Source organism: Siniperca chuatsi, linkage group LG18 (assembly GCF_020085105.1).
Source record: "Siniperca chuatsi isolate FFG_IHB_CAS linkage group LG18, ASM2008510v1, whole genome shotgun sequence".
Classification (NCBI taxonomy): Eukaryota; Metazoa; Chordata; class Actinopteri; order Centrarchiformes; family Sinipercidae; genus Siniperca; species Siniperca chuatsi.
Window position 1 is genome coordinate 1960322 of NC_058059.1, and position 26605 is coordinate 1986926.

Genomic DNA, 26605 nt, shown 5'->3' on the forward strand with positions numbered 1-26605 from the left:
AAGTTCTCACCCTGCTGGCGCCCACGACGATGCTCCTTTTATCCAGATCCAACTCAACCAGCAACTCCTCCACCGCCTGAGACACAGAGAGGAATTTTAGATTTATTCAGAGCTGAAAATCAGAGACAAGTGTTTGTATGGCAGAGAGAGCTGCTGTGATGTGCCATCTGACCTTTCTCTCGTCATGGTTGACAAACATTGAAGCGTAACGTTTCATAATTGGAGGAGACAACGCCTGAAAACGACACCTGAAGTCACTCAAAGTCATGTGTTCTGGATAACCTGAGAGAGAGAGAGGCAGACATGTTTATTTTCTAAATGCAAGCCGACATCTGGAATGGCTAGAAAATGTACAAAAACAATCATTTATCCAAAAAGTGGATGAAAACATGTTACTCTGTGAGATGAAACTTTATTGATCCCTGCAGAAACTGCAGCAGATTAAAAGTTTCAACAAACACAAACTGGTTGCTGTTATCCGGTTCACAGTAACGTAGAAGGATTTCCAATACAGCAGGAAATTAAACATAAAATTGTGTTTATTCTAATTTAGTTGATGCTTTGGTCTCATATTTGTCACATTATGTGATAATATTTTTGTACAACAACAATTCATCTTTGAAATACACTATCTTTGAGGTCATTAACAATAAAGACTGATTTGATCCTCTGTTTTTAAGAATATACTCTTGCTGGTTTTACATCCGAGCGGTTAGGTGGAAGTGACTGATCATCCTTATATGACTATTACAGTGGCAGGGGAAGAATATCCATCACACGCAGCCATTTTGGGATGTTATTTTGGTGGTTTGAGGAATAAGAGCATTGTTCTTGGATATTTATATGTAATGTGGGCGATCTTCCACTCAATGCAACTGCAATTGGCCCAACTGCTCTGATTCAGGGTGGAGGTCTGCAAACCCTCGGATCAGCTGGAGAACGCATCGTCACAGAGCTGAAAACAGGCTGTTTTTCTCATGAAAAGTCGACTTTTTAGAGATACGTGGCTCTCACAGGACAGCGACGCTACAAACACATGATGATGATGCATTGCTGCAGATTAAACTACCCAACAGTATATAAAGCAGTTAAAATGAGCTCAACCTTAAACATCTGCAGCAGTACAATGCAACACACACATTAATGCAGCAGGAATATTAATCCAGAAACAAATATGGATAGCTTGATGAATCAACACCTGCAGATACAGAATATACAAACATCATTTATTTATTTCAATATGTCTCACTCTAAAAATTAGCCGTTTGTAATATGTGTCTGGTTAAACTAAATCCAGAACAGCTCCCAGATCAGCACTACAGCTATATCTTTAATCCTATAATCTCTTAAATTCAGGCTGGTTGCTTCCAAACGACTTGTGCTGTGGCTCCTGTTTACTCAGCAGCACTGTGCCAGCCCAGATAAAAATAGGCAGATTTTTGTGGAGCGTGGACCTAAATGGATAAATCTGTGTGGGCTGCATGTTCTTTGATTCTTCTCCTCAGGTAAGTGAGTTTTACTATAAGTTAGGGGGGATTTTACAGCACCACCGTGAATTTGCTGACCTGTGCGGTGGAGCTGCAGGGCCGACAGGATCTGTGTGGAGTGCAGCTGGGCTCTGAGTGCCGGGATGTCAAGACTTCCACTGTCTGCCTTTGCACTCACACACTGCAGGAACACAGGCCTGGCTCGGCGAATCAGGTTCACTAGAGCGTCCTGCAGGGTGGGGACAGCGGCAGAGAGACTGAATCCAGCGATGCTTTAAATATTCTCAGGAGATAAAACACGTACTGGTTTACTTACTGCCTGTAGTTTCACTGCGATGCATTGGGAGTGTCTGCGTATGGCTGCCATCCCTCCGCTGAATGTTTTCCTAATGGTGCCGTTCCTCTGTAAAGAACGCTGGCTGCCGCCCTCCAGGCCCCCCAGACCTCGACACAGAGGGGGCAGAGAGATTCTGGGCGTAAACATGGCCTTCACCACCCCTCTGAGGAAGACAAATAGAGAAGCTGGTCATCACATGCGAGAACATGACATGTTTTCAATAATAGTCAACATGACAAAATTCTGGCACGGATGCATTAATCAGATTACCAAACTGCACTCACTAAAATAAGCGTTCAAGAGTGTAAATGAATGATAAAATGCCCCGACATACAACTGATTCGTTTATTTTGATACATTTATTAGTTATATGGGGGAATTATTGTGTCAATATTATTTGCAAATGCGCGTGGAGAGTTGTGAAACTGTATCAAGTATCTTTATTGTCATTGTATAAAACAGCGAAACAGCGAAGCATCTCCCTGAGCCACGTAGTGTAAAATATAGGAAAAAAGTATAGAATAGAGGTATAGAGAAAGGTATCTGCTAAGACTAAATAGATATTAAAAAGATAGCAGCACTTATTTACACAATAAAATAAAATAGAATGCCAAAACACGCACACAGTTATCAATAATAGTACCTAGTGCAAATTATTCGGGTGCAAAGTATTGCATGTAGTGCAAACATGATTCTCAATCTGTATGTGTGTACTCAGATTTGTAAATGTGTCCATAAATCCTGCAGAATCATCATGTTTTTTACGTTTTCTTCAGTTGTTTTCTGTAACATTAAGATTTCTGGACTAAAAGTACACAAAAGTATATAGACACGGTTGTCCACATGTTATTGGCCATACAGTGCACTTCTAACACAAATGAGAGTGAGCCCAGCCTTCTGGTTGAAATCTTACTGTTCACCAGGCCATTCTGCCAACAGGAGCCACGATAAGCTGTTCGCTCAGACACGACATCCATGTGTATCAGCGTTCGGCCTCCTGGGCCTTTAAACACACTCACATGGTGGAGTTCTGGAGCACACAGATGGCGTTGAGAGCAGACGGGTTGTTCTGGATACGACCAAACCATCCAGTCAGGTCGTAGCGGACCGGGTCGCAGCCCATCAGGTGGTTGACCTCACACTGCAGCGGCTGCTCGCACTGACGCACTGCAGGGACATACATATTCAGCGATATCCAGCACTAAATTAACATACTGTCCCTTCTAAAGAGCTCACACACTCTGCACACACACTGGGAGGGACTCTGAGCCTGCGTGTGTGTGTGTGTGTGTGTGTGTGTGTGTGTGTGTGTGTGTGTGTGTGTGTGTGTGTGTGTGTGTAGCTGAGGGTTTTTACCAGTGTTGCTGTAAAACTGGCAGACTCTCTCCAGGGCGTTGTTCTCACTGGAGGCTGGTGTCACCATCTCCTCATCCAGAACCCATAACAGACCTCTGGGGTCTCCATCTGCCGCCTGGACCTTAAACACACACACACACACACACACACACACACACATACATATATATATATATATATATATATATATATATATATATATATATATATATATATATATATATATATATAATTACCACAACAGAGCAAAAAGAGCTTTTGCTGTTTTTCAAGCATGAATTGTGCTAAAGCTTTCTGTCAGATGGTGGATGGAGATATACTGTATCTATATATAGGCTATATATATATATATATATATATATATATATATATATATATAGCACAATAACGCATAAGTGTGTGAGCGTATCAACATTTTTATAAACTCCTCTCTTCTCTTACCTGGCAGCTGGACAGGTAGTTTTCCACCGTTTAGAGAGATTTTATTTTGAAAATCAACCCGAAACTGTAAAAGTGAGTTCATGCACTTTTGGAGTTCTTGCAGGATTTGGCAAACACGTTAAACCTTTAGTGTTTTGGGCTCGTTAAAGGGCCACTCCATGAAGTTCAGAGTGACGCTCCTGATGACGAGTGTACTGACCGTCATGTATAGAGTGAGTGGAGTGGCCCTTTAAGAAATCTGAGCGTTAAGACGTTAAGATGGTGTGGCTGCACAGTAATCCTCATGCCCAGGTTTCTGTGTCGCGCGTGCTTTACTGCAGGTGTAGTTGGTATGAGTTGTGTACCTGTGGAGGCGGCTGGTCGATAGCAGACACCACCTCAGCCGGGCTGTTCTCCGGACACTCGGACTCCACGGGGATCTTCTCCTGTAACGCACAGCACATTTACTCAAAATACCATATCATTCATTATTCAGCTGAAGTTTAATGATCAGTGCAGCTAAACAGTGCTGATGCACAGAGTTGTTACCTTGTCAAAATCTAAAGAGAGTTGGTTCACTTTCTTTTCTACACTGAAACCAGCTGAATATCAGAAAATAAACGGAGGATGGGGGAAAGATTTTTCATCCGCAAACTGTACTATCAGGAAAATTACAGTAACAATTCCTAGTATGGAGCCCCAAAGGGTACATGAGCTAGAACTGTTTCCCGAACCAGGTTTGATTGATTGATTGCATATTTGATGATTAAAAAAACACAATAATAGTAGTTACAATCATCGAGGATTAAATCATAATACGGCCTAATGGTTTATTTGCATTGTGGCCCTCCAACAAGCAACAAACGACACAATAAACGTGAAACCAAAACACCAGCCAAGACAATACAAACCTACATGTTCCTGTTCTTTAAAATACAAATCAGGCTACAAATGACTGAAAATCCTCTTTTCAAGGCCAGTTTGAATGTGCTCTCTGACGTGATCAGTTCCAGGCTTGAAGAAAGATTATTGTACAGCAGCAGAATAAAGAAATGAACCCATCAAACTCTTTAAACAGAAGAGTGAACAGTTTGATACCATCTAGTTTCTGGTGAGCGCCAGAAAGTTGAAAGAAATAGTTTTTGCTCACGTCTCCTGAGAGACTCTGTGATCCTTGAACTGGCAGGAAAAGAAAAGGCTTATGGAGCATGAAAGCTCGTCACTGGGGAAAAACTAGTTCAGTTACCTGGTTGTTGGTTATAATTGGTATACATTTGTACCTAAAACTATAAGAAACTACTTCAATGGTGGATCAAAAGGTACAAAATCTGGTCCATTGGGCTCTGGATCACTGTGACAGCATCAGCACCTTAAAACTCTTGTTTTAAGAGTTTGATGCTATTTGGTTTGCGGCGAGCACCAGAAAGTTTCTCGTGAGCACCAGAAACTTGGAAAAGAAACGTTTTTGGTCATGTCTCTTTGGGTTATCTGTCGTCCTTTCACTTTCAGAAAAGAAAAGGCTTTTGTAATTTTGGAGTACGCACTGTCTCTGGGGCAGCAGCCGACATTACAGGTACATTGAGGTTCCTTGTCTGGCAAAACATGTTTTGTACTTAATCAGTTTCCTTTAATCAGTGTGAAACCTGTACTGACTGATATTAGTCATGTTGAATTGGGACAGTATAAATGTATACTTTAAACTGTCAGAAACTACTTTAATGGTGGAACAAAGGGTACAAATCTGATTTATTATGTGCCTGTAATAATACATCTGAGAAAAATGCACTTGTCAGTACGGAGATGTACTCCTCCTGTTACTCTATTTTTGAGCGTGTGACTTGAAAATACTTCATTTTGTAAAGCATTATTACCCAGTTTCTGCAGAGCTGACATGAAATAACAAGACAACAAAACAAATATTTTACTCCTAAATGAGTTGGAAATATGTTACCTGTGTGTATCTCTCCAGTGTGTGTCTAAAGGTGTGTGTGTGGTAGTGCTCCAGCAGCCTCTCCTGCAGGTAGTTGTGACAGAGCTCGGACCAGCTGGCCGCTCGCTCCTCCGCAGAGTGTCTCGGGTTCCTCAGGCCCGGCGTGTCCACCACCATCACCGAGGCTAACGTCAGCTGCTGACTGCTCAGAGACCTGCCCACAAAACACACACAGCACACGTGTATGCAGGTTCTACAGGAACGTGTGTCTGATGTGTGTATGTACTGAAGTACAAATTTGAGGTACTTGTACTTTACTTGAGTATTTTCTTCTTATGCCACTTTCTACTTTCTACATTTCAGAGGGAAATATTTTATCTGACAGCTTTAGTTACTAGTTACTTTACAAATTAAGATTTTTGCACACAAAACATAAGAAAATGTGAAAGTACAGCTGAAACGATTAATTAGTCGATCGATGGAAAATTAATTGCCGACTATTTTGACTATTTTGTCATTTTTCCTGTAAAATCACTTCCTGGCTGCAGCTTCTCAGATGTGCAGGTTTGCTGCTTTTCCTCTGAACGACTGTAATAACTGTAATGTTTGTTAAAAAAGAGAAAAGACAATACAGGTAGAAATACAATGCAGGTCTAAAAATACAACCCAATAAAACAGTGTGGACATAGTCTGAGACGCATCCATACCTGTTGATAAGTGAGACTATGGCAGTGAAGAGTTCTTCATAGAGTCCAGCAGCCATTCCATCAACACACTGAGCAGCTGTCAACCTGGGACCTGCAGAGACCAGAACCACGGGAATGAATGAAGACATGGTTTAAGATGGTTTTCTCACTCCACTCTTTTTAGGTTATTTCCAGTACTTTTAGACTCATTCAATTTAACACATTTTAGGCCAGCTAGATAAATCAACAAACAGTGAGATGGCTTCGAAACAGCATTTAGACTTTTATGTTGGAAAACAAAATAGTAACAAATTATTTTACAGGTTCATAATTACCTAATAATTTCCTAGGACGTTACATCTTAGAAAGAACGATGTAAGTAAGCAGGTAGAACCAATGTACAGTACCAGTAAGTATTATTAATATTATTATTAGAGGTTATTAGCAGTTGTTGATCTTCAGAGGAATTTCCTTGAAAAAAAAATGGCTCCACTTGAACTTGAACAACTAGCTCAATAAACAAAATCTAAAAAATCCAAACAATTGAAACGTTTTTAGAGATTTTCTTTCTTGACTCAAGACCTCGGTATTTCTAAGTTTTGGCTACAGCGCTGCGAGTGCCCCACAGAAGGTGACGATCCAAGAACAGCATTTTCATCCATCCAACAATTTTGTTTTTGGGTGTGTAATGAGCATTACAGCCTCACAGGGCAGCTAGCACGGCTGTGGACTTTAAGTCTTGTTAACACTGGTGTGACTGCATCCTCAGTCTGGTTTATTTAACTCCATTAGTAGCCTACAGTATCACCTCTGCTCTCCAAAGGACTCCCTCAACGTTGGGCCTACCCTGGTTGTTCCTGCCTTTGCCGCCCACTAGAAAAGCCTTTAATATGTGTGTGTGTGTGTGTGTGTGTGTGTGTCACCCTCCTCTGACTCATTATTTCTCTCTCTGCTGCCTCCGGTGGCTCTCTGCAGCAGCTGTCGGAGGTGATGTTTGAAGACAGCAGTGTGCAGATCATCTCCCTCACAGCCGAGCACACTGCTGGCCACCTGAGCGCTGTCAAAGTTCACAAACTGTCTCCTGCCCACTGAACACAGAGACAACACGATTATAGCAAAGTTTACTGAGGGACGGTGGTGGAAGAACTGCTCAGATCCTTTAAGTAAAAGTACCAAAACCACAGTTTAGAAACACGTTGCAAGTAAAAGTTATGCATCCAAAGTCCTACTTAAGCAAAAGTACAGAAATATCAACAACATAATGTACTTAAAGTATCAGGTAAAAGTACTCATTCTGCAGTAAAATGTCCCCTGTGAATTTCCTCTCCCATTAATCATCTCATGACCGCTCAGATTTATCTGGTGACCCTTTGGAGGGGCCCGACCCCTAGGTTGGGAACCACTAGACTAAACTAGCTAACTGTATATAAAGCAGTTAAAACTAGCTAACTGTATATAAAGCAGTTAAAACTAGCTAACTGTATATAAAGCAGTTAAAACTAGCTAACTGTTTATAAAGCAGTTAAAACTAGCTAACTGTATATAAAGCAGTTAAAACTAGCTAACTGTTTATAAAGCAGTTAAAACTAGCTAACTGTATATAAAGCAGTTAAAACTAGCTAACTGTTTATAAAGCAGTTAAAACTAGCTAACTGTATATAAAGTAGTTAAAACTAGCTAACTGTATATAAAGCAGTTAAAACTAGCTAACTGTATATAAAGTAGTTAAAACTAGCTAACTGTATATAAAGCAGTTAAAACTAGCTAACTGTATATAAAGCAGTTAAAACTAGCTAACTGTTTATAAAGCAGTTAAAACTAACTAACTGTATATAAAGCAGTTAAAACTAGCTAACTGTATATAAAGCAGTTAAAACTAGCTAACTGTATATAAAGCAGTTAAAACTAGCTAACTGTATATAAAGTAGTTAAAACTAGCTAACTGTATATAAAGCAGTTAAAACTAGCTAACTGTATATAAAGCAGTTAAAACTAGCTAACTGTATATAAAGCTGTTAAAACTAACTAACTGTATATAAAGTACTTTTACTGCTGATACTTTAAGTAAATTTTGCTAATAATACTTTTATACTTTTATTTAAGTATATATATATTTTGAATGCAGGACTTTTCTTGCAACAGAGTGTTTTTAGAGTGTGGTATCGGTTCCACTTCAGTAAAGGCTCTGAATGCTTCTTCCACCACTGGCGTCTAGATGGTTTACTAACACTGTGTGAGTGATGACGATGAATCAGCGTTACCTTTACAGGCGCCGGCAGCTCCCAGATGGTAGATGCCAGCCAGGACATGCCATATCGCCTTCTGCTCGCTGGCTGAGAAGCAGAGCGTTTCCATGGCAGTCAGCAGCTTGGTGAAGGCAACGGACGCACGCTGTTTCTCCTCGACCTAACAACAGACAGGGAGGGACGAGGGACGGTCTGTCTCTATTCTGTCTCTGAAATCAGCCACTTAATAAGGTGGAAGAACAGCTGAGTCACATCTCATCTCCCATCACAGCCTGGGCCTCCTCAAGATGGGTCTCTTCACTGCATGATTTTGCCTCTTCAAAAACCCTTTTTGGCTCATTTTTCTATTTTTATCCCCCCAGTACTTCACCCCCACATGAGCACTGTGGTCACAGCCAAAATGGTAAACACAAAAATGCTCTGAACCTCTCATCGCAATTCCTGCTGATCTAGCAATGTGTTTTAAACGTTGCACTCACTGTAAGTCGCTGTGCAGAACAGTTTATGGTGGGAATCACATCGTTGTTTTGCAAGTCAGAAGGAGGTTTCGAGTCCCAAACAGGTCATGTGCTCTATATAGGGGCAATTTAGTGTTGTACCTCCATAAAGTTGGGGGACTTATTTGATCTGAATTAAAAGAACAGACTCTGAAAAGCTCCCTCAGGAGCCACAGAACACACTAAGTGTTTTCACTTGATGAGTAAAATCAGGGGAGTGCCCCTTTAATCCTTGTGTTGAAATCGGCTTTACTCCCTCATTGTTCGGGGTCCCACAGACCTCACTGCTGTGTGATGTGTAAAATAATAACAATAACTGTTGTTTGGACCATCATCATCTTGTTAAACTTGCCTTGGAAAAGACTAAGAGGTCAAAACTTTAAAAATCATTAGAGCTTAGGCCCCATTTACACTTCTAATTTCAAGGTTTTTTGTATCCAGATACAATCCAGATGAGTTTTACTATAGTTTCATTTACACTTTGCCACAAATATGAGCTCACAAATCGGATTACAATCCATCTTGGTTTTCTCGGCTACATGCAAATCCGGGTCGGCCCTCCTCCAGTCCAGAAGGAGGTGGTGATGCACCTGAAGCTGCTTGGTAACTGACAGAAACACCAGAAGAAGAAGAACTTCTGCACTTCAGCAGCTTAGCCAGCAAGCTAACAACTGTCCACAAACTAACACAAACACATGAATGAATTGTATTAATGAACTACAAGCAACACAGATGCTTCAGCATATTCTCTTCACCCACACAGATCATTCAAAGGTCGAACTGATCAGGGGTCAGATAAACACTACAAAAGCTCGGTGCGCCTTCGGTATGATCGTATGTGTTTTCTCCCTGTCAAATACATTTACACATTTTCAACATCTGGCTGAAACGCCTCTCAAACCTCCTCCAGATGTGGTTTTAGCCATCAGATTTTAATCCGTCTCGAATGCTTCTTGGATGCATTTACACTCATCTGGAGTCACCATCTTTTAAAATGACTGTGCAAGATTATGACCCACTCTTTGTTTTAAAAATCCGCTCAGTGCGATCAAACGTTGAGCAGGAGAGTAGAGGGTTTTTTTTATTTGTTTAGTCCCTTCGCCATCTTTGCTTGTGCTTTAACAATGGCTCCGCTCTATTCAAGCTTCCCATTAAGCCATGACAGCGTGACAGCGAGCCAGCATGTACAACAGCAGGACCCTGAAACTGAAGCAGCTAAAGGGAATTCAGCCATCATTCATGTTAATATTTACACCTGTGATCTTGCTACAGTGACGTGTCAAACGGTCAGTCAGTCTCTTAACGTTAGCCTGTGTGAGACAAGTTGACCCCCCCCCCTCACTGTACCTTGGTGGGATGAACGATACCAAACGAGTTGGACTCAGGAAGCTGGTGCAGCTGCAGTTCTGTCCTAATGAAGAATCATCAATGCGAGAATATTCAGAGCATGTCAGAACTGTAGTGCGTATTGATAAGCACTCAAATCACCATAATGTGACAAATCTGTGACATATGTACGACTGAAGAGGTATTCAGATCAAGTTAAAGTCCTGCATCAAAACTCTTACTGAAGTAAGAAGTATTAGCAGCACAATGTAGTTAAAGTATCAGCAGTAAAAGTTCTGGTTCTGCAGTAAAACGTCTCCTGTGACTGATATCTGATTCTGTGTGACATTATTAGATTGTTAATACTGATGCATCAACGTTAGAGCAGCATTTTACTGTTGTAGCTGCTCGAGGTGGAGCTAGTTTTAACTGCTTTATATACAGTTAGCTAGTTTTAACTGCTTTATATACAGTTAGCTAGTTTTAACTACTTTATATACAGTTAGCTAGTTTTAACTACTTTATATACAGTTAGCTAGTTTTAACTACTTTATATACAGTTAGCTAGTTTTAACTGCTTTATATACAGTTAGCTAGTTTTAACTACTTTATATACAGTTAGCTAGTTTTAACTGCTTTATATACAGTTAGCTAGTTTTAACTACTTTATATACAGTTAGCTGGTTTTAACTGCTTTATATACAGTTAGCTAGTTTTAACTGCTTTATATACAGTTAGCTAGTTTTAACTATATACAATAGTTTTAACAGTTAGCTAGTTTTAACTACGTTATACAAAGTTAGCTAGTTTTAACTGCTTTATATATACAGTTAACTGCTTTAGTTTTAACTACGTTATATAAAGTTAGCTAGTTTTAACTGCTTTATATAGCTAGTTTTAGCTAGTTTATAAAGTCCTAGTGGTTCCTGCTTTATATACAGTTAGCTAGTTTAGTCCAGTGGTTCCCAACCTAGGGGTCGGGCCCCTCCAAAGGCTCCTCTGAGGGGTCGTGAGATGGTTAATGGGAGAGGAAAGAAGAAAAAACAAATCTGTTTTAAGTTTTTGGACGTTTCTCTGATCTTTGCTTTTTGCGAAATATTGAGTTTTACCTCTTTGAGCATTGAACATTATTTATTATTTTTATTATTATTTAAATTAAACAATGTGAGAAGTTTAGAGGGGCAATGTCTCTTTGGTGAAACTGCTAACAACTCATGACCAGGAGCACAGCTTATTTTTGTAAGAGCTCACAAACCAAATGGTTGGGAAACACTGGTTTAATCTTTAACAATGTGTTGTCTTTTATGAGTTCATCATGTATTTTTTTGTAATATCTTAATCTGTAAAGTAACTATATCTGTCAAATAAATGTAGTGAAGTACAAATTACAATATTTCCATCTTACATGTTTTGGAGTAGAAGTATAAAGTAGCTTAAAATGGAAATACTCAAGTAAAGTACAAGTACTTTAATTGATTTGTACTTAAGTATAGTTCTTGAGTAAATCTACTTGGTTACTTTCCACCACTGGAGATTACCTCATGTCTGTGCTGAGTCCTCCCAGCATCTGAGCGAAGACCAGGAAGTTACTCTCTCCTTGAGTTTTCTGACACACTTTCCATTTGTCCAACATCATCGTCTGACGGAGAGAGAGAGCGTGGAGGGGAGAATATGGAAAGGAACAGAAGAAGACATGACTAACTTTGTATAAAGCCCGTGTTTGAATCTGTGTAATATGTTTGTGTGTGCTGCGTGCCTGTAGGTGTCCAGCAGCGGCCTGTCCAGCGTGGTTAAAGTCCAGTGAGAAGACCATGGCAAATCGAGATGAAGCGTCACTGTGCTGAGAGCTCACGCAGCCAAAAGACCTCAGGATGGTGAACATCGCCTGCACGCGCTCCACTAGTGAAACAGAAAGAAAGGTCAATTAACAGTCTGCAAAGCGGGGACATAAATCCCTCCCGCTGCTGTACTCACCGCTCATCTTCTCTCCGGTTGTCCCAGCTTGTTTGAGGAGAGCGTGTGTGAAGGCCTGGCACGCGGTGGTCTTGCCGGTCCCACTGCGACCCACTGCACACACACTGTGGTCTCTTCTGGTGCCGACCATGGACACGTACACTCGTTTCACCAGAGCAGCCAGAGCAGGGGGAGCCTCCCACACTGACTCCCCCCGCCGAGACTTCGGAGTCTGACGGAGAAGGAGAAGAAAGAATGAATCAATGAAAATGGTTGACTTGTCAAACACTGGTAACACTTTATAGTAATGATCAGTTACGACTCAAATTAATGCTGAACTAATCATTTATTCAGATTTAGAAAATGATTAACAAATGATTTCTTGAGGGATCATTAATCAATTGTGAAATCATTTAAAAATCTGTAAAAAAAAAAAAAGATAATAAGGTTATAAATGCTTTAATTTTATGTCTTTTTAGGTGGATTATTTTACCAACAAAATCATTGCCATAAAACCCACACAATACCGAAAAAATGCAGATATACTGCACTCTGCCTTTGGATAATCTTCACTGAATACTCAGAGAAACTGCAGTATCTACCAACAAACTGGGATCTCTCAGCTTTCTGATCCATTTTAACTGGTTTGTTTAAGAAAATGAATTTAGTTTTATTATTATTTACAGTCCATAACTTATAGGAATGAACTGTTTCTGTGTTTGGCTAAGTTTCTATCTGTCTGGATGCTATTAATATTTATATGTGAGCGTTTAATCCACCATGTTTGACTTCACCTTGCTGTGGGCCTGTAACGGAGGCCAGAAGTTGACCAAGTTGGGTCCTGCGTGCGTGAGCGGCATGTTGGCTTTAGCTCGGCTGCTCAGAGTGTGCAGAACGCCACATTCATTCACGCTCTGCAGGTCGCTCAGATCCTCACAGAGGTCCAGCTCTGGTGGGTTACACTGTGGAGGAGGAGGAGGAGTGAAACGCTGTCAGTCCGCTGAAGTGTTGACAACAGAAAGAAAGACGTTCAAAAGGAAATTAACTGAGATACCTTCTCAATCTCATACTCTGTAACATCATGCAGCGACCCATCTGTCTGCAGGCGGACCCTGACTCGGCCTTCTGGGAGTTCAGGTGTGCCTTCATCTGGCTTCAGCTGAGTGGCTGAAACGAATACATGCCAACCAATCAGAGAACAATTAACAAACTACGTCACTGGTAGCACACCTACAGGCACACGTCATGACCTGTCAACAACCAGAACACCTGTTATTAACCCTGAGTGATTAAAATGAGTCACCTAGAGCCAATTCAGGTCCAAACTGTATGGCACTGGTGGAAGAAGTAGTCAGATCCTTTACTTAAAAGTAAAAGTACCAATATGACAATGTAAAAATACTCTATTACAAGTAAATGCATGCACTCATAGTCCTACTTAAGTACACAAGTATTAGCTGTAAAATGTACTTAAAGTATCTGCAGTAAAAGTTCTGGTTCTGCAGTAAAATGTCTCCTGTGACTGATATCTGATTCTGTCTGACATTATTAGATTATTAATACTGATGCATCAACGTTAGAGCAGCATTTTACTGTTGTAGCTGCTCGAGGTGGAGCTAGTTTTAACTGCTTTATATACAGTTAGCTAGTTTTAACTGCTTTATATACAGTTAGCTAGTTTTAACTACTTTATATACAGTTAGCTAGTTTTAACTGCTTTATATACAGTTAGCTAGTTTTAATTGCTTTATATACAGTTAGCTAGTTTTAACTACTTTATATACTTTTAGCTAGTTTTAACTACTTTATATACAGTTAGCTAGTTCTAACTGCTTTATATACAGTTAGCTAGTTTTAACTACTTTATATACAGTTAGCTAGTTTTAACTGCTTTATATACAGTTAGCTAGTTTTAACTACTTTATATACTTTTAGCTAGTTTTAACTACTTTATATACAGTTAGCTAGTTTTAACTACTTTATATACAGTTAGCTAGTTTTAATTGCTTTATATACAGTTAGCTAGTTTTAACTGCTTTATATACAGTTAGCTAGTTTAACTGCTTTATATACAGTTAGCTAGTTTTAACTACTTTATATACTTTTAGCTAGTTTTAACTACTTTATATACAGTTAGCTAGTTTTAATTACTTTATATACAGTTAGCTAGTTTTAACTGCTTTATATACAGTTAGCTAGTTTTAACTACTTTATATACTTTTAGCTAGTTTTAACTACTTTATATACAGTTAGCTAGTTTTAACTACTTTATATACAGTTAGCTAGTTTTAATTGCTTTATATACAGTTAGCTAGTTTTAACTGCTTTATATACAGTTAGCTAGTTTTAACTACTTTATATACAGTTAGCTAGTTTAACTGCTTTATATACAGTTAGCTAGTTTTAACTACGTTATACACAGTTAGAGGTCACTAGTCACAAAAGGTTGGAAACCACTGGTTCAGTCTTTAACAATGTGTTGTATTTTATAAGCTTCTCATATGTTTTTTATGTAAAATCTTAATTTGAAAAGTGACTAGTAATTACAGTATTATTAGTATTAAAAAGTACAATACGTCACTTTGAAATGTAGTGGAGTAGGATACACAGTATCATAAAATGGAAATACTCGAGTTAAGTACCTCAAAAATGCACTTAAGTTCAGTACTTGAGTAAATGTACTTAGTTACTTTCCACCACTGTGTATTCGTGTCCCTCTAAGCTTTTCTCGTATAATTCTCTGATCCCTGCATGTAAAAGAGTTTGGGGGTCGGTGTCAGGGGTTGTGTGGCCATACAAAGGTCTAATGGGATTAATGCAGTAAGTAGCTGGATGGGTGGATGGATGAGAGGATGCTGGCTAGATAATATGAGCAGATGGATATGGAGTGGATTCAAGCAGCAGCATCAGGAGAGTGACTCTGCTGAAACTAATATGTAACATGATATGTATGAATATAACAGGCTAAAAGATTACTAGAGATTGTGTTTGGATTAGCAGAGGACTCTACTAATCCATGCACATTATGGCCCAAATGAGAGAGACTATTTCCATGTTCACACTAGTGTGGATAGACAGATCGTTTCTAATCCATTTTAGCCTTTCATCCACACTAAGCCAAGACCTTTTGACACCTGAAAATACATATTTTTCAAAAATGCTCCTTTAAGTCGATTAATATGAAAATGCATCTGTACTTCTATTGTAGTGTAGTCTGGGAAACGTGGCCAATCATCCAACTTTTTGTTTTCAGACATATTATATTGTTTTTGTTTTGAATGTGTTGTGGTCTGTAGCAGTAATGAATGTATTTTATTAACTTTAGATGGTATTTTAAATGTTTTTAAGTGTGTGTGTGTGTGTTTTCAGGTTATATTGTGTGGCGCCTCCACAGATGAAGTTCCTGATGGAAATAGTTGTTTGAATTGAAGTGAAGAGAGTTGTGAAGTGTTTTCCCCCATTATGTATTACGATTTCAAATATTTCTCTAAACACGGGACTTTCTCAACTTTGTTTCTGAGAAATCATGTTTTGTCCATCATTTTGGTAAGTGGACAGGTCAAAATACTACAATACCCATGAACCTCGGCCGCTGTTGCCATGGAGAAGAAGCCAGTCAAGAGGCACGAATCAGAGAGGTAGTGAACTCCAAATGTTTTGTTGGTAAATTTGTGAACAAAACACATATTTACACGCCACATTTACTGAATTAATCCAAAACTGACCCAGAACCTGAAAGTGGATTGATTTAAGCTGCAGATTGTGTTTTCTGTTTTCTCAACACCGTAATCTTTAGCTTCCTCCCACTGTTACCGGAACAGAATTTAAAGCTCTGTGATGTCCACACACTTGAACCTTCGACTCTTATTTATATTTATTTTCTATTGTATATTTCGTACTGAGAGAGAAACGTTTGTCTTAACAATTTTAGGGTACAGGTTATAATTAGGTTAAGGCTAGGGTAAGGGGCTAGAGAAAGCATTATGTTAATGACTGTCCGACATATGTGTGTGTGTGTGTGTGTGTGTTGTTTTCGTAACTCACCGAGGGTGAAACCATCCTTGTGGACAAACCACACAGTCCCAGCTTCATACCACACATCCTTCATCTGAGGGAGAAACAGCAGAGCAGCAAAGACAAAGCAGAGCAGCTGTGAAATCTTCCCCGTGTGTTGGTGTGCACACTTTGGTTTTAGTCTTTTCGTGGGATTTGTTGACAATAAGAAGAGTACAGAAGAGTTCCAGCTTTATCCTTTAATTATCTTTTTTTGTTCTAACATTGTTGTATTTGTATTGGATTTTATTTGTGCTTTTCATGTTTATTGGTTTGTCTCATTATTTCCTAGTTGTATGATTTGCATAATTGTTTTAGCTCTGTTTATCTGGCCAGATTTGTCTAGTTTGTTCTGTCAAGTTGTTTTGGGAAATACGGTTATACGGTCTCTTGAGGCTTGAGTTAGGTGAGAAGATCGATCAGTGTTGGTAGATGGACTTTGTTACCTTTGGACTGAGCCAGGCTAGCTATGCTAAGCTAAGCTAACTGGCTGCCGGATGTAGCTTCAGATTTACTGTACAGACATGAGAGTGGCATCAATCTTTTCATCTAACTCTCGGCAGGAAAGCAAAGAAGTGTATTTCCCAAGATGTCAGGCTATACCTTTAAAAAAAACTAAATGAAAAACAAAAAAAATATCCTTTTGTTATGTTTTTTGTTTGTCGTTTTTGGGCTGAACGCAGCACACAGACTGCAACAACCGTCACTAGGATTGTCAAATTTTTCTAAGAAAAAAAAAATATTCTGCCATCAGAATAATTAAAATGATGCTTTAAAATGATGTTTAGCAGTCACTAAACTGGACATTCAGCATTACATCTCTGCCATAATTAATAATGATTGTGCAATATTCTGTGTACTACTCATGTGCAATATTAGTTTTCCCATGTTAGTTTTTCTTATTTATTGTATTGATATTATATATCTCTATTACTCTTGACAGTACATGCACCTCCGCTTATTATTACTATTACTTATTACATACATGTATGTGGTGACACTGTATTTTATACTGTACTTTCATCATCAACCGGTAAACCCACTTGGTACTCGACACTTAGTTTATCTTATACTTATACCCACCTGATACTTCATTTATTTTCTGACCTGTTTTATAGTGTTTATAGTGTATCATATCGTTTTCTAGTACTTTCTCCTGTGTGCACTGACGTAAAGGCGAGCTGCTGTAACAAAGAGTTTCCCTTCAGGGATCAATAAAGTATTTCTGATTCTGATTCTAAAGCCTCTAAATGCAAATGTAGTTAATCTGTTTATAAATGTTTTTTTTAAAATGTAACAACTTATTAATTAAACAGTGAAAAGTGTAGAATTATTCCAGGGACACACCTCAGGCTCCACGTAATGAATGATGACTGACAGGCGTGCGTACCTCTTTCCTGTCATGCTCTGTTACGGTCGTGTCTGCTTGCCTTCCCTCTGGCTCCTGCCTCTCCTCCATCCCCTCCTCCTTCTTCTCCACCTGCTCCACCTCCTCTATCCTCTCCTTCTTTTGCTCGGCCTGTGGCGTCTTCTTGCTCTTCTCTGACCTAATTTCCTGTTGCTGCTTTGGTGGCTCTGGTGTCACTTCCTGCCTGGTTTCCTGCTTCTTGCCAGGTTCACGAGTGACTGCACGCCTGTGAGACGAGGACTGGCCGTCCGACTGGGCCGAGTTGCATCGCTGCTTGCTGTTCTGGATCAGCTGCTCTGCCCGGAGGGACATCTCGGCCTCGAGGATCGGAGGAGTCTGATCTGGGAGGAGGAACTGTTGCACGAGGTTGTCGCTCAGTTTGTTTGGCTGCAGGGGGAAAAAACAAGCCAGCGTTAGCTGCGCTGGTAGGCTAGCTGTTTCCTCCTGTTTCCAGTTTATATTTAGCGTACAGACGTGAGAGTGGTATCAATCCTCTCAGCTAACTTGGCAAGAAAGCGAATAAGGGTATTTCCCAAATAGTCTAACTACATCGAAACTAATCCTTGAAGAAGTTTAGAGAAGCGAGCTGAGCTGAAACGGATGAAAAATCACTCACCGGCCTCTCGTCTTTGGCCTCTGGCTCTTTATGTTTGGTCTCCTTCTCTGAATCTCTGACCAGCTGTTTGAGGAAGCCGCCTGGCAGAGCTGACAGAGGTGGTGGAGGGTCGGCCGCGGCCACCTGCGTTTTCTCCTCCTTTATCTGTTGTGTTGATGAAAGCAGGTAGAATCAGACAGCAAGTCGTTGTGCGATCTGGATGTACAGCACATTAGGGCCACGCTGCATGCTGAGCTGAGTATTTTATCGAATGAGATACACGCGGCATGAATGTGGTGGTTTTACCATTTTGAGATTCAATTTGGATGTAAAAGCTGTACATGCAAGTTTTTGACATTTCCCTCACATGCACACTCTCCCTTTAAAACAACAGAGAAGCAACACAGTTCATAAGCACAAGACCTTTTCTTGGACTCTGCACATTCATTACATTTGCTTGCCCAGCTGATTAAAACTTGTTAAAAGTTCTGCCAGAAACAGGGCAGGTCATCAAATCTCTCACCTCCAGACTGAGTCGTCTTCAACTGTAATCTCCTAAACTTTTCACAGTCAAGTCTAATTTTCCAACTTTCCCAGTGTGTCCCCTGCTTCACGAGGAAATGTGAGTCAGTGTCTATGACGAGCATGATGAGCGAACGAGAAGTGCTAAACAGAGAGGCGGCCAGAGGCCTGACATTTCACTAATAGGTATCACCTGCTGACACAATAGGGAATATCATAAAGGTCGGGAGGACAGCTGTTTCACATTTTATGACAAGCTACAAAATGTAATCATGAGGAACTTTGTGAGGGTCGAGCTCAGTAATGCCTAATTATAACACTTATGGTTGTATTACGGGTTAACTGGCCTAACATAGACATGAGCAGTGGAGGAATGAAACTAAGTACATTTACTTAAGTAGTGCACAAATTTAATGTACTTGTACTTTACTTGAGTCTTTTCTTTTCATGATATTTTCTACTTCCACTCCACCACATCTCAGAGGGAAATGTTGGACTTTTGACTTCACTACATTTATCTGACAGCTTTAGTTACTTTACAATTAAGATTATTAAGATTTTTGCACACAAAACATATGAAGAGTTTATAAAATATGATGTTTTGTTTCAAATTAAACTCCCCAACAGTTTATACAAGTACAGCTGAAACGAAGGTTTGCTGCTTTTCCTCTGAATGACTGTAATAACTGTAATGTTTGTTAATAACGTCGAGCTTTGGACTGTTGGTCGGACACGCGACACGGTGAAGGCGCCACTTTTCTGGGTCACGTGGAGTTTTTCTCACTGTTTTCAAAGTTTTACAAACGATCGATCGATCGATCGATGGATCGATGGAGAAAAGAATCAGCAGATGGATCCAGAATGAAAAGCATCATCAGCTGCAGTCCGATACAAACCGGTTCAACATGAGCTCCAGCTCCACCAGCTGCAGCAGCAACATCCTGCTTTACATTAATGCACGAGGAATAATAACCTGATGATAGAATATATAACAGCACAGCAGCCACAGGGACGCTGCACTGCACCGAGTACTTTTACTTTGAATACTTTAAGTTCATTTTCCTGATTATACTGATATACTTTTACTGAAGTAACATTTTCACTGCAGGGCTTTTACTTGTAACAGTATTTTCACAGTGTGGTGTTAGTACTTTTACTTGGATCTGAGTACTTCCTCCACCACTGAATATGAGCAGGCTGCAAACTAAACTCAATTCATGGATTTGTTTGTATAAATATAATGTTGAGTTTGTTTCAGCATTAGCCATTTGTAATTCATCCCCAACATCATTTTCCTCCTCTCACAGTTCATAAAAGTCTAACCCTAATGCCAAATTTAGACCAAGATCCACACAAGTGCACTTGAAAAGGCTTTCATCAAACTGTATACTGGATGACTAACCAGAGAAAATGTGCCAGCCATGGTAAAACCTGCAGTGAAGTATGCCATGCCATGAACTTTGGCTGATCTGTTTCAGAATTTCATTAGAACAGATTTCAGCAGAGGGTTTAAAACAGTGGTGGAACAAGTATTCAGATCCTTTCATGTTCTGTAACTTTTGAACTTAACGAAAGAGAGATGAACGCAGTCTTTGTTTGAAACAGATTGTTTCGCTGCTCCCAACGTGTTTAAAATAATCTATTATTACTGCAATCAGGTCGGCACGTTGGCAGGTTAATCTGGCCCTGATGATATCTAAAATATGAATCTACAAAATAATTAGCAACCACTGGTGGAATGTAAAAGTACATTTACTCAAGTACTGTACTTTTCGGAGGTACTCGAATATTTCCATTTTCTGCTCCTTCCTACTTCCACTCTGCAACATTTCAGAGGGAAACGTTGTACTTTTTACTCCACTACATTTATCTGACAGCTTTAGTTACAAGTTACTTTACAGATTAAGATTTTACATTAAAAATATATATGATAATGCTAAAAAAACAACATAATGTTAAGGATTTATGTTTGGCTTGTAACTCATTACAAAAAAAGTATCTAATTGGGGCCCCTTGTCACATTTGGATGCATTCAGATGTCTATGAGTTATCAGTTCCCCTCTAAACTTCTCACACGCTTTCATTTAAATTGTTTTTGAGACCTAAACTGGTCAAATTAAAAAAATCAAAGATTAGAGAAAAGTCCAGAAACTGAAAACAGATTTGTGTATCAGAACTTTGTTTTTTCTTCTTTCCTCTCCCATTAATCATCTCACGACCCCTCAGATTTATCTTGTGACCCTTTGGAGGGGCCCGACCCCTAGGTTGGGAACCACTGGACTAAACTAGCTAACTGTATATAAAGTAGTTAATACTAGCTAACTGTATACAAAGTTTTTAAAACTAGCTAACAATATATAAAGTAATTAAAACTAGCCAACTGTACATAAAGTAGTTAAAACTAGCTAACTGTATATAAAGCAGTTAAAACTAGCTAACTGTATATAAAGCAGTTAAAACTAGCTAACTGTATATAAAGCAGTTAAAACTAGCTAACTGTACATAAAGTAGTTAAAACTAGCTAACTGTTTATAAAGCAGTTAAAACTAGCTAACTGTATATAAAGTAGTTAAAACTAGCTAACTGTTTATAAAGTAGTTAAAACTAGCTAACTGTATATAAAGTGGTTAAACTAGCTAACTGTATATAAAGTAGTTAAAACTAGCTAACTGTATATAAAGCAGTTAAAACTAGCTAACTGTATATAAAGCGGTTAAAACTAGCTAACTGTATATAAAGTGGTTAAACTAGCTAACTGTATATAAAGCGGTTAAAACTAGCTAACTGTATATAAAGTGGTTAAACTAGCTAACTGTATATAAAGCAGTTAAAACTAGCTAACTGTATATAAAGCGGTTAAAACTAGCTAACTGTATATAAAGTGGTTAAACTAGTTAACTGTATATAAAGTAGTTAAAACTAGCTAACTGTATATAAAGCAGTTAAAACTAGCTAACTGTATATAAAGCGGTTAAAACTAGCTAACTGTATATAAAGTGGTTAAACTAGTTAACTGTATATAAAGTAGTTAAAACTAGCTAACTGTATATAGTTAAAACTAGCTAACTGTGTATAAAGTAGTTAAAACTAGCTAACTGTATATTGTAGTTAAAACTAGCTAACTGTATATAAAGTAGTTAAAACTAGCTAACTGTATATAAAGCAGTTAAAACTAGCTAACTGTATATAAAGCAGTTAAAACTAGCTAACTGTATATAAAGCTGTTAAAACTAGCTAACTGTATATAAAGTAGTTAAAACTAGCTAACTGTATATAAAGCAGTTAAAACTAGCTAACTGTATATAAAGCAGTTAAAACTAGCTAACTGTATATAAAGCAGTTAAAACTAGCTAACTGTATATAAAGCAGTTAAAACTAGCTAACTGTGTATAAAGCAGTTAAAACTAGCTAACTGTATATAAAGCAGTTGAAACTAGCTCCACCTCGAGCAGCTACAACAGTAAAATGCTGCTCTAACGTTGATGCATCAGTATTAACAATCTAATAATGTCAGACAGAATCAGATATCAGTCACAGGAGACGTTTTACTGCAGAACCAGAACTTTTACTGCTGATACTTCAAGTGCATTTTGCTGCTAATACTTGTGTATTTTTATTTTATTTATAGTAGGACTTTGAATGCATGTAGTGGAGTAAGAGCATAATATTTCCCTGTATAAACAGTATGAGTAGAAAGTCGTACCTAAAATTTGTACTTGTTAAAATGTACTTTCTATCACAGTTGTTTAGAATCAAATTCTGAAAGGAGGACTTATTGATTGTACAAAAGCATTGAACAACAACACAGATATCAGCTTCTGCCGGCTTCAAACCACAAATGTCGGTGACAGCATGTGGCTTTAAACGGCTCCAGCTCGTACACTAAACATGCAGGATGACTAATGCACCGGTCACAGCAGCAGACAGGCTTCATAGCGACATGCCACGATGATTCAGGGTTAGAACAGAGGGTCCATCGCCACCATGTAATCAATGCTACGTTCTACACACATGCAGTCAAGATTACATATTAGATGTTGAATTAACGCAGCATGCAGCAGCTCTGCACCTCCCTTCTGTTCCCACAGTTTTAGGCGTGAAGACAGGGCCATGGTTGCTCGGGGGAGGGTTCGGGGGTGTGCTGGGGGGGGTGACACACGGACGTCAGCCAGATCAGAAGTGATGTCAGAGTGGTGGTGTGTGTGCGCAGAGAGACAAACAACCTGACAATGGAGAGAGACGGTTGACAAGTGACAGAAAAAGAAAAACGGGAAGCTTCGTCGCGTCTTCAGCAGCCGTGAAAATGATGAAAAGTGCCAGAAGTGACTTTCAACTTGAAGATCGTAGAAGACAGCGACACAAACATTTCATTCCCTCAGATTAAATCGGTCGGGCAGAAGTTATCGTACAAACACACACACACACACACACACGTCACGGTGATACATTTTTCCATTACGGAGATGTTTCACAGCCGCTCTGTGTCCATTGAGGCGCCATTATTCTTTAAGAAACTGTCATAATCATCTTCAGAAAAAGAGTCACACTTCTTTGTTCTTCATTTTGCCGTCTGTGAGCTTTTTTTTTACCTGTCTCCATATTGTACTGGGAGCTATGGTCTGTGTAAGTCCTGACAAAATTAAGGTCTGACTAATTTTTAAAAAGAATTCAACACAAAAATAAGGCTTAAAGCTGCACCAATCAATGAGAGTTATCACCGACTCTGCAGTCCCCCTCAGCTGTAAGGAGCATTTTAGCGTCTTTCGGCTCATTGTTTTGGTTTTCTGGTCCTTACGGCTCTCATCAGCGTCGTTTCCAGCAGCAGCAGGAAGCTTTTCCAGTGAAGAAGCTCTGATAAACCCACTGTACACCTGCTGTGCAACGTTTAGCAGCTATCGGAGAGGTGAGGTGTCTACGCAGAGCCCAGGACGCTAAAGGACAGGACGCTAAAGGACAGGACGCTAAAGGACAGCGTGACGCAGGACACTATCCTGTATAGGATAAGGTGTGTATATATATACAGTAGAAGCCTAACAACAGACGGGACTCTGGTGTCCAAGTCCTGCGCTTTGTGCGTCCCCCCGTCCACCAAGACAACCATGTCCAGGCATCTGTGGTGCGATACAAAAACGTAGCGCTTCATTCCCTCAAAAAAAAAATTAAATAAAGTTGCCTGTGAACATAATCCAGGCAGCGATTCCGTTTGTCACCACGACGAAATTTGGAAAACAATTTAGTACTAATATAAAACGTAATTTCTAGCAGACAGGGTTGGTGTACGGTGGGTTCATGGGAGTTTTTTCACTGACAATGAGAGGATGAGAGCCGTGGGAATGATCCAAAACAAGTGAAGCCGTGGGCCGTAAAAACAAAAACAATCAGCTGAAAGACGCTAAAACCCTTTCAAGACCTGAGGGGAACTCCGGCCGGGGGATAAATTGGAGAAATAGGGGTATACTCAGTAAAATGTGACGTTTTAAATGCGTGAGATAACAAAGACAGCTATCTGTCAGCTGGGATTAGATCTTTTCTTTCATTTCAGTACGGAAAAACCTTTATTTATGCCTTTTTTCCGGCCTGTTGGACCATTGTAGCTCCGTATCCAGCGGACTGCCCCAAAAATCGATCGAATGCCTCCAGCTTGTCACAAATACTGCAGTCAGAGTAGAAAATCTGACCATTTTTCTCCTCTTTTGGCCCCCTTTTCTGTTTTTATCTGCGTCCATGTTTGTAAACTCGTTTTTGGAAAGTGCTGTATAAATAAAGGTTATTATTAGTTTCCAGCCAAACCATTAGCACACAGTCGATTCCCGTTTATTTTTCTGCTTCTCGTGTTTCAACCCAGTATTTTGAGCTTTCCCTTCTAATAACGGGAGGTGAGCTGGGGAATTCAAAAGCTTTGGGTTACATATTTGTCTCATTTTGGTGGCATGTGCCTCACTGCAGCCCCAGTCCAGTAAACTTCCTTTAATCTGAATCATACAGTGCGAAACCCCAGCCTGTGCCGGCGGGCTCCGCGTTAGGCGACAGGTGGAGTCGGCCTCTGTAAACAACTCGGCGGCTAGCTTCAGCAGGACGAGACGCCGTGCCAATCAGGAAGAAACTTCTTCTCGCACTGAGAAACAAAAACACCAGAAAACTCTTCGAAAGGATTTCCTGTTTTGACGTTGAACTGAATCCACCAGGTTTATGTTTACAATCCAGGTGACACCTTAAACCCAAACTCCTGAGCGAGCAACAGCACAACAGTTTAAAAACCGTGGATCCCACACAGGAGCCGACATATTTACGACCCACGAGGAGCCTCTCGAAATTCCCTCCTAATGAGCCACCGGAGACAGAGACAAACTTGACAATAAAAATCGAACCAACCATAAAAACCAATGTTCCGGTGAAGTAGACGGCGTCCGAGCTGGTGTTAAATTCTGTCTGAGGCCAAAGTCAAATCACAGCCCGGCTATTGTGGCCCACGGGCCCGTCAGGCCGCCTCTCTCCGCCAGCTCGAATCATCTATAAATAAAACCTGGGGAATGTCGTTATCTCTAACTGTCTGTGCACACTGCTGGACGGTAACCGACACACGCTACACACGGCGGCATACCTGCGAAAAACGGCAAAAGAAACGGCTGAAGGATCCAGATGGTTGATGGCAAATCCTGGGAGGCCAAAATGAGAGTCCCGCTGTCGCACAAACACCACCACAGACACACTGGGCGGGACAGACCGAGTGGGGCAACAGAAACAAGAGTCAGAAATAGAGTGACACATGGGGGTCTGCACACACACACACACACACACACACACACACACACACACACACACACACACACAGTGATAAGCAACTCGCAGGCCATCTATAAATATCTGCAGGCAGCGGGGGGAGGACGGGGATACGACCCTGTTTGGAGAACTGGTTGACACCAAATGCCCAGAGGAAAAGAAGGGAGAGAAGTTGAGGAGATGTAAAATAAATCCGTAATCGGCGGAAACTGTTGTTTTAAACTATTTCTAAAGGCTTGTGTTTTCTAAAGCTGTGTGAATGTTAAGGGGGTGCGGACGCCAGCTGTTCCTGTCCTGACAGAGGACACAAGTGCACATGTGCAGATCTGCACCGCATCAGCTGTCCAGTTTGATTGACAGCTCCAGCTGAGAGAGCGAGGAGGAGGAGGAGGAGGAGGAGGAGGAGAGGAAGGGGGGGGATCAGCAACTCCTAGATAGAAATGTTTTATACGAATAATTTGCACCGTTTTAGGAGAAAGTAACGCTGCTGAATGATGTTTGCTGTCTGTGTTTGGATGGCGTGCCGGTCTGTGCCCCGCTCTGACCCAGGACCCCTCAGGATCAACTGTAGTAACTGATCCTCTGACTTTCCATCCAGCGCCACCATCAGGTCGACACGTTAACGCGTGGGATGATGGGAACACACGTCTGTCCATATGGGGAAAATGTGAACGGCAGCCCTTCTGCAGTACGCCTACTTTGTTCCTGCTTTAAGCTGAACTCGTCAATAAAAATCATCTTTAAATTGTCAACAAATAATTGTCCATTACTTTAAAACACAAAACAATAAACAACAACACAGCCGCATTAAGTGATCATTGGTGCCCCTACAAACATTATGCCTCCTAAACATCAACGTGTTAGCACGCTGACGTTAGTTGTTAGCATTTCATTCTGAAGGCAGTGCCCTCAGCTCAGCAATCTGTTTTAGTCTATTGATTATCATTAATGTGTTTATTCATTAAAAGTTAATTAAAAGCTAAACTGAGTGAACACTATTTCAGTATTT

The 26605-nt window shown here is 40.0% G+C and overlaps 1 protein-coding gene across 1 annotated transcript in view; it reads right to left on the reverse strand.

The window, feature by feature from the left end:
* Window positions 1-25558, reverse strand: part of LOC122865676 (unconventional myosin-XVIIIb-like) — a 49039-nt gene extending 23481 nt beyond the window's left edge. Inside the window, 22 exon segments of the mRNA XM_044174454.1 lie at window positions 11-76; window positions 173-282; window positions 1566-1716; window positions 1804-1987; window positions 2844-2991; window positions 3181-3301; window positions 3966-4046; window positions 5552-5744; window positions 6238-6328; window positions 7140-7304; window positions 8478-8622; window positions 10307-10370; window positions 11824-11924; window positions 12042-12184; window positions 12260-12470; window positions 13033-13200; window positions 13293-13405; window positions 16283-16346; window positions 17682-18086; window positions 18316-18459; window positions 22890-22957; window positions 25418-25558. Coding sequence (XP_044030389.1) covers window positions 11-76; window positions 173-282; window positions 1566-1716; window positions 1804-1987; window positions 2844-2991; window positions 3181-3301; window positions 3966-4046; window positions 5552-5744; window positions 6238-6328; window positions 7140-7304; window positions 8478-8622; window positions 10307-10370; window positions 11824-11924; window positions 12042-12184; window positions 12260-12470; window positions 13033-13200; window positions 13293-13405; window positions 16283-16346; window positions 17682-18086; window positions 18316-18459; window positions 22890-22928 — 2907 coding nt within the window. The 5' untranslated portion in view covers window positions 22929-22957; window positions 25418-25558.
* Between the last annotated feature and the right edge of the window lie 1047 nt (window positions 25559-26605).